This window comes from Crassostrea angulata, chromosome 7 (assembly GCF_025612915.1).
Source record: "Crassostrea angulata isolate pt1a10 chromosome 7, ASM2561291v2, whole genome shotgun sequence".
In the NCBI taxonomy this organism is placed as follows: Eukaryota; Metazoa; Mollusca; class Bivalvia; order Ostreida; family Ostreidae; genus Magallana; species Magallana angulata.
In genome coordinates this window covers 9,877,241-9,886,225 of record NC_069117.1, presented here as the reverse complement: position 1 = coordinate 9,886,225, position 8,985 = coordinate 9,877,241, and the positions used below count along the sequence as shown (strand labels likewise).

Sequence of the window (8,985 nt, the reverse complement as noted above, 5' to 3'; positions counted from 1 at the left end):
TAATTATATCGGGGGGGGGGGGGGGTAACCATAAATTTTGCAAAATTGGCGAGAAAATATCGTTCGAAACAAATTTAATAGAGCTCATATTTTATTTTTGTGTCGAGATTCAATCAGATAATAGATGGAAACTGTCTTTAAAGCAATATCAGAGCTATAATCCATCATTTTCTCGTGCTTTTTTGTAAATAACTGAAATAGCATTGCCATTTTGGGGGTTTTTTCTACAATTTTGTAATAGTTAGATTGTTTTTCTACTCATTTTTTCAAACGTTATTCTGTCAATGCCTAATTACCCTAGGAATCGACAAAAATGAAACAATCACATCGTGGTAGTACGGCTTGGTTTACTACTTTCTTATGATTCATGCCCTGTGAATACTATTATATGATTATTTCCCTTTCTAATCATTGACTACCTTAAAACAGGTGGGCTTTTCGATGCATGACATACGTTGACAATTTGATGTCTTTACTTGTCAAGACAGGAAATACGGTTACATAAGTCGACAAGCCCATCAAGAGAATAATGTCAATACACAATTTTAAGGTAAGGATATTTTCAAGTATATTTTTAATACGGGCATGATATTGTATATCTATAAGTAGCCATGATTGTAAAGATCAGAATCCCCGTCCGAAATGGCGCGACATGCATGTGATAGAAAGACAGGAAATGCTTTGTTTGTTTCTCCTTCACCCCTCTATAAGCTGAGAAGAAACAGAGCTCGATCTAGACATAAGAGGGTTATTGCGAAACAAAAGAAAATTTGTTATGGTATAGTTTGATTTTTCCCAATTTTGCTGTAAAAGATATATTTTTAGGAAACTATAAAGTTAACTTGCTTAAATTTTACTTTGATAAGTTTAATTTTAGTTTTATTTTTATTCACTGACTAATATTAATGGAATTGTATCGGTAAAAAAAATTAAGAAATATATTCCTCTCTTTTATTTCATAAAAAGTTTCTTTTTTACCTGAAAAGTACCTAATATGTCACCAAATAATTTATGATTTAATATATTACAAGAACTGCCCCAATAAATCAAATAAAGCACATCATGTAGTGATTGCATTGTGATTTAATTTTTTTTTACCTTTTTTATTATCTCTCAGCTCGTCTGTTTTTTGTTTTTTGTTATTTTAATTATAATCACGTTTAACGTTTTTGGCATGAAATGACTCTTCATTTTTATTTATATACGATAACCCATATTCCTTATTTTTACGCTGAAGATGATTCACTATAGAGTTTCAATTTCTCCCCATTCTTCTTTTATTTTACAGAGACTGCTACTGGCAATAGTTTTACTATTTCAAACAACATGCTGCTTAAGCGAGGTTTGTTTTATCCTTAAATCTCATTTTTACTAATTGAAATCATTCCAATAATATTATAATGAAAATTACATCTAAGAATTTAGAATATCAAATGAGCACTTGCAGTGGTTTCAGAGCGATTTTTGTTAACAAACTATGTTTTTAGTATTTATAAAAAAATTGTAATTGATATGTCTATAACTCTTTTTTTCTTTCAGAAAACTACGACCATGACGGACGGTATGTTGATATAGCATATTTTCCCTGTCGTTACATAATCACTATGATTGGCGTTTTACAGCGTTCTGTATGAATGTTTCATCGCTAAAAATGAAATCTATTTCAGAGGATCTTTGCTTCCTGAAGCTTTGCAAAGCCGGACGCCAGTGTGTTGTAATAAACAAGGTGGCTACCTGTCAGTGTGTTAGTAGTTGCCCTGACCACATGCACCTGGTCTGTGGAAGTGACGGACACACTTATCACAACCCCTGCCAGCTCCACCGAACTGCTTGTATTGAACAGCGGCATATCAAAGTCTCCGAAAAGGGGCCTTGTATAGGTCGGTAACAATCATGTTTTAAAAAACAATGTCACCTGTTTCATGATAAATGCCTTCAGGAATAAGGACTTTTTCTATTGATTCTACAAAAAATCAAAAACATTCTTTAATTACTTGTACAGGTTTTAAAAGGGAAATGTGTATTTTTTTTAAATTGAAATACAATGAATGAGTTTTTACATGATATTAAACCTTATAATAAAATGTAGCCGCTTTTGAAAATACAAAATTAGTACATATTCTTGAATCTAGAAGCAAGAGTCAAATTTTTGGTAGATTTGTAAGTCTTTGATTCCTCTACATTTGTATTACAGCTTACAATGTACAATAATTCATTGTTTACATCCTATATAAACTGGTTTCTTGATTAAGGTTCAAAAACAAACTGGCTTAAATTTTCAACGCATATTTCCCATGCTAATTAATACAAATATGTCTAATTTTAAATTTAGATGAGATCTTGCACTCTTTGCTCCTCTCTCAATGAATGAGTCTCCAAACAAAGACAGTTAATGGATCATTAACTTTTGGAATCCAAATCTTTTTATGATTATGAAGTGTAAGGCGTTTGTGTATGAATTAATATGATTCTAGTTAGTAACAAGGAAATGGAAATCAAAAGGCTGAAGAATAGCACTTGGAAACCCCTGAAGTGTAAAGAAGACGCCAGAGTGTACATCAGAAAAATTTTCCTAATGGAACTCATGCTTAAAAATGGAAGAGGTACAATATTAATGAATCACCAATAAATGAAAATTAAGGACTACTCTTCATCTGAACTAGAAAGACCTCAAATTGCTTTTTAAGTTGTAACTTTAGGCTCAACGATTTTGCACAGCGTTTGTAGACGCTATTATCTTATACGTTGTTGCTTATTTATATTTTTATTTTCTTCTCTGGAACCTTATGTCAATTTCAACAACACACTAAATAAAGCTTTTTTTATAGTGCGTAATAGGATTATGTTTAAGATACTTTTTTCTGAAGGACTACCACAGCACAGCACATATGTCAATATTTACACGCATTTTATTTACTGCACATTTAAGTATGTGTGTTATCGATGATGATCCATAGGACTTAAGGTTGGGTGCGTGATTAAGAATCAGAGTTATTTATCCTTTACAATTTGTAATTGTTAACAAATTATCTGATATAATGTTAATTAAAGTTTGTTCATTTTAATCTACTTAATTTTTACTATATTCTTGGTTATATCAGGAGATAAGGTTCATCGTAGGAAACTATTGTGGGGAAATCTTAGCAATCAAAATGCGATTTGCATATCTTTTCAATCGACAAGATCATAGATTTAACTGATTTATAAATGATAGGGAAAACATAAATAGGATTGTAAAACTATGCATGAAGGCATACCTTTAATAAAAAATAGTAGGATTCAAAAATTCCTCAAACATTAATATTGATTATGCTAAATTATTTTTGAATTTTCATTTCCAGATGACGTGGTTTCCAAACGAGCAAAAACGTACTTTAAATCGGTTGATAGCAATATGGATATATTTGTTACTTCCGATGAAATATACCACTTTCTCAGGCAAAAGCATGATGAAAAGTCAACTGACATATCAAAGAGTTTTAGGCAAAAGTATGAACGTTTTCAATATTTTCCATATCCACATCTTTGTTCGTTTGTTTGTTTGTTTGTTTGTTTGTTTGTTTGTTTGTTTTTATTATTTTTTTGTTTGTTTTTGTAGGATAGCTTGTATCGATGCCATGATAGATCAGGTGGATAAAAACAAGGACTACAAACTAGACCAAACTGAATTTACTGATCTCTTAAAGCCAGAACTTGTGCCGTTTTCAAAAGGTATGACATTGCCTTTTAATAATGTGAAATTCCTGTTTAGTAAAGTTTAGAACAAGTGTTGTCAAGACTCATGCAGATCATACTCTGATCTTACTGATAGGTGAAAAACACATAATATTGTACAGAAAAGCTTGCCATCGATCTATTGTTTTTTTTCAAATACTAGAATTTATTGTTATTTTTCTTTGTTTTAAAAGAAATTCTATAAATATCATAATATATTTGTGTTTTTATGCCAGCTATGAGTTTCTGATATTGTTTTATTCGTTATCCCTGTATTCTGATTATCTTATACTTAATCGTGTTTTCATTACTCTTAAGTTGCCTCTTTCTCAAACTTGACAGCTAATTTTTTCATGATATCTTATATATTTTATTGTAATGTTATATTGTATTTGAGCATTTTCTTTACACTGTAAAAATGTCCTTTTTTTAACAATATCTACTTGCAAGTAACTCAGATATAAATTTAGTATGCATATACACAATAAAGAGTTTAATGGTATATCAGGGAACAATTACATACGTCATTTTATTCCACAAAGGTTGCCTTTTATCTGGTATCCATTATTCTGATGGCGAGTCCATGCTAAGGGAATGTAACACTTGGTAAGTGCTATGACTAGTGGGTATAAAAAACTATACACAAAAACATCATGATAACAATTTTTGCTCACCTGAACCGAATGTGATATTACTTTGGAAGCATCTTTCGATAGTGTAGATTCTAAATTATTCAGTCATGACTTCTGGACTAACTCGGGGGTCTCAAATGGAGTTCAATGTTTAACATAGAAATATATAGGGAAAATTATTATAAATCGTCTTCTCAAGAACTACAATTTGTGATATTACTATCCAAGCATCCCAAGGCAGTGTAGATTCTAAATTGTTAAAATCATTTTTATTGAAAGAGGTTTCCAAATAAAAAAGGAGAGATTAATGATAATTTTATATGCAAGTTAAAGTGCAATAAGTTTGTCGATTAGTAATTTTGAATTTCGATCAATAAGTTGCACTTAATTGGGATCTATGTTTACTAATTTCAAGCAAATTCAAGGCGTGAAATTCAATCTTAGTTCTTACGAGATTTTTTATTCAAAAACATATATGGTAAGAAAGACAAATGAACAAAAGATATTAAAGTTATGAAAAGAAATGAGATTTTTTTACAGTTGACTTTCCTTGTTAAGTTTATAAAACAGCAGAGAATGCACATTCTATTAGCAAGTGGTCAAGGCTCCTCGACGCACCAATATTTCGTTTCATGGATCGATAAAAAATCTGGATTTTTTTAATTATCATGTCACAAAACAAAGAGCAAAATCAACTCGCAATTATTTTATATTTTTTCAAAGTATTATTTCAGTGAATTGTGAAAAAATGTTTTGACTGCAAATAGGGTATTTTAGAGCTTAAAACTTGGTGTCGTGTCGTTTGATGTGTAATATAATTACAAATACATACATGCCGATAAGAATCGGTTCATTTTTTTTAAAAAAATTTTAAATAGAAGAAATTTACTTGCTATTTTCTTATATCTTTTAAATCTCCGCATAAAATCATGCATAGAAAAACAAAAAGTCACAAAAAGCATCGATAAAACAATGATATCTTACCAAAAAAATTACACCGAAAATGCATATTTAGAACAATTACAGATTATCAAATTTGAACCAATCCTGATTGAATAAAAAGATGATTTCAATCAGAATTTTTTTGAAATGAAATATTACCAAAACTGCTTTACTTTATTCGGAGTAATTGAAATGCATTATACATGTAAAAGATCAGTAAATGATCAAAATCATTTTATAGCTAAACAATATGTGCAAAATTGTAATACATCCCAACCTTTTTATATTTTTTTCGGGATTTGTTTAATTAATAATTACAATCGGGATCGGTAACATTTTCCCATTCTCCTAGATTTCACTATTTTGTTCAAATTTCCTGTTGAAATATGGTTGTATAAGAGTTGTTTAATGCCTGTGATTATTAATTCATACGTTTAAAACTTATCCACAATTCTTGATTTTAATTCTCATAACTTTTTTTTCAAAAGTGTATTTTAAAGTTCATCGAAAGATATAGGGAAAACTTGTCTTTTAATATTCTTTTTAATAAATACAATGCTACGCTTGTTTTTTTATTATGTTATCATCCTCATATCTCCATATCCTCATATAAAGGTCCCGTGACCATCTTTCACTTTAATAACTATGTATACTTTATTTTAGAATTTTGTTATCGCTAATACGTTGATGCCTAGAATAATAAGATTAAACTGTTTATGTATCTTAGATCTTAGGATATAATGTCCTAAAATGAAGGGTTCATCATATGTAATGTTTAATGCATTAAACAATCCTGGAATATTTGAGAGTTCTGCAATAGACTTAAAGAGTTTTATATAAAACATATCAAAATAGAAGATACAAGAACTATTGTTCTGGTGACCAATGTAACCCATGGGACCCTTGTTTGTGCATATTATTATATATCTTTAACATAAATGCTCTCTCTCTCTCTCTCTCTCTCTCTCTCTCTCAATTTAAAATCAAATTAAAGATTCTTTTTGCGATACATAATTTTTAACTTTTATTACTCTCTCTCTCTCTCTCTCTCTGTCTCTCTCTTTCTCTCTCTCTCAAATTAATTTAAAGATTCTTTTTGCGATACATAAATTTTTACTTTACAAAATTTTGAAGAGTTTTGTTGATTTCAAGATTTAGGTATATTCGTCTTTTATTTCAGTGTTTGTAGAGATGGCAAAATGGAATGTTCAGCCCACGATTGCTCAAAGATAACTGAAGGTGATTACTAGTAAATATGGTGAAATTCCCTAACTAAATAATGATTTATCATAAATGAAGATAAGTCTCTCTCTTACCATTATATCTCTAATTTGAAGATTAGTTTACTTATATATATTTTTAAAAGATTAAACCTACACAAGTTTTATTCCATCCACATGTTCTGAGGCGTAAAGAGCTACCTGCCCTTTTGTTTTGAAATGACTTTGATAGTTTACTTTTGAATTATAATCATCGTAGATATGGTTTATGATTGTTATTTCAGGGAAAGACAACTCTTTGCCGTCAAATTACCAGAAGAATATCTTGAAAATGATTAAAGAACTGCTAGCCAAGACAACAAAACAATAGATTCCGGAAAAAATTGTTTCAACAAGCGCTTGCAGACTCGTCCTTAATCAGAGATTGGTTGGATTTAATTCAGTCAGTAGATGAAATCAATGAAAATGAAACAAGTAATGATATAAAAAAGCAAATCAAATACTTTAGTTGTTGTATGAATAGCACATGGCCAATCAATTATGCACATTTGTTTCAAACCAAAAACTATGTCATAATAGAGTTGTTTGAATTCTGAATAAAAGATAAGCTACGTTAATATTATTTTATATGTCAAATGTACAAGATGGCCGCAATCGTCCTTTTAGGTGGAATGACACATCATCACAAAATGATGATGTGTTCTAATCGAACGACATCTCTTTTTAATAAAATGATTTCATCGCCAGTACTATGTAATTTATTCCATAGCCGAGCGGATCCGTACATTCCGAGTTCAAATCCCGCAGAGGCTTTTGTTGTTACTTACGAAATTGAATATTTTAGATATAAATTGTGCACCCCCAAACTGCAAATTTTTCGCTTATTTCACACAGTTTGTACAGTTTATTTATCATTATATCTTTCATAATCATATAATTTACTGTTAATTTGAGTAACTTTTTCTAGGTGTGTTATTCCACCTTTACACAATACCTGCTAACAGGTTTCCTGGTATGTTATTGCCATAGTATGCTGTGGTCCACTACATGTATGTGAACAACATATCATTCAAATTAGTCGTTACACAGTTTATTTTTTCACAAACAATGTTTTGTTTAAAGGCTTAAGAAAACAGTTTTCCAGTATCATTGGTATCATTTTTACATACGTGTATCTCCTGTGGTGAATCACTATTTGTTTTATCTTTTGTTCTTACTGTGTTACCGATACAACTCTATCTGATTAAGATTCAAGAATAAAATTCTTGAAAATTTAGTTTTTAATATACACTTACTCTGATTTATGAAAATATTCTATGTGATTATCCATATGCATAAGCTAATTTATCTATTCCATTCCGGGTATTTTTCTTATTATTCTATTTTTAACCAATCGAATTGTCGTAAAAGGTTGCCCACATAATATTTCCAGGAATTATGCTGACATTCAATATTGTGGTTTCAACATTTAGATCTATTTCAGTGTTTGCATAACGATATATGTTGTGTGAATTTATTTTTAAACTAGACGTCTCAAATCCCACTCAGTTTTTTGTATTTAAGTTGCAATAAGAATGAACGATTGTTTAAATAATTTTTACATGCTTAGTAAATAATATTAAAAGATATCGACAGGGTTTTAAAGGTTTTGAAACAAAATATAGAAGGAAGTAAGTTTATTTAAAACTTACATGTTATTCTCTAAATTCGTCAAGTTTTAAATTAATGTTCTTCAGCCATTAAAATGATTTATACACATGTATTTTTTGTGTGTCACCATGTCTCCATTGATTAGAAATTAAATCGAAATATGCAAAGAAATGCCCTAAAGATTTTTCTAAGCAAAGTTGTGTGCATTCTTAATAGAAGTACTTCAGTAATGGCACGTATTTTTTTGACCAAGGTTTTTACTCGCGTCGAATTTACACACCATGTTGACGGGATTTTTCATACTAAATGAACTGAGTTAAAGTTATCTCCCGTATTTCCTTTGATGAACAGAATATATGACAAATTTTCAATGAAAATTTACACGTATTTGTAATATCGTTTCTGAGTCGATCCATGCAAACGTGATATTGTGGAAACATAAACTAAAGAGCCTCCCGTGATTTAGCGTGAATGAAATGCGCATGTGCAAGATTGTAAAATCCAAATCCAGATGATTTCCAGATTTTTTAAAGGAATTTTCGTTGATTATTATATAGCGAAGCCTGATCGAGAAAAAATAAAACCGAATTGGTAATCTTCAAGCACCAATGATGTTTAAAATATATAAAACAAAAGACAGTACTCTTCCGGTTTCTCAGTATTAAATTTCGAGTCTATTATCTTAACGTAGTATAGATTTTAAAAAGAGTGTACAAAATTTTGTCAAGTTACATTTATTCAAACATTTCTTTCAAATGAAAAACGCAGATTCCCATAAAAATATTTAAATCCCATTTTGTACCTTTTAAGCCTCAAAAAAAAAAAAG

The 8,985-nt window shown here is 29.9% G+C and overlaps 1 protein-coding gene across 2 annotated transcripts; it reads left to right on the top strand.

The window, feature by feature from the left end:
- The first annotated feature begins 409 nt into the window (after nucleotides 1-409).
- Nucleotides 410-8,225, top strand: LOC128155756 (follistatin-related protein 1-like). 2 transcript variants are annotated; one of them, XM_052817605.1, is made up of 10 exons: nucleotides 410-550; nucleotides 1,289-1,342; nucleotides 1,540-1,561; nucleotides 1,668-1,880; nucleotides 2,475-2,603; nucleotides 3,342-3,489; nucleotides 3,599-3,711; nucleotides 4,257-4,320; nucleotides 6,469-6,527; nucleotides 6,793-8,223. In XM_052817605.1, exons 1-10 carry the CDS (start codon nucleotides 530-532, stop codon nucleotides 6,876-6,878), a joined length of 909 nt encoding a protein of 302 aa, XP_052673565.1. In that variant the 5' UTR covers nucleotides 410-529; the 3' UTR covers nucleotides 6,879-8,223. The 2 variants fall into 2 exon arrangements, with proteins under 2 accessions (XP_052673565.1, XP_052673566.1); XM_052817606.1 differs by lacking the exon at nucleotides 410-550 and adding an exon at nucleotides 709-778 and having other exon boundaries at nucleotides 6,793-8,225.
- The last annotated feature ends 760 nt before the right edge of the window (nucleotides 8,226-8,985 follow it).

Excerpts from the sequence above, each read along its gene's own strand:
- LOC128155756 (XM_052817605.1), top strand. The coding sequence starts at position 530 with ATGTCAATACACAATTTTAAG. Across the intron at positions 2,604-3,341 it reads CATGCTTAAAAATGGAAGAG|ATGACGTGGTTTCCAAACGA; the intron begins GTACAATATTAA and ends TTTCATTTCCAG. Across the intron at positions 3,712-4,256 it reads ACTTGTGCCGTTTTCAAAAG|GTTGCCTTTTATCTGGTATC; the intron begins GTATGACATTGC and ends TATTCCACAAAG.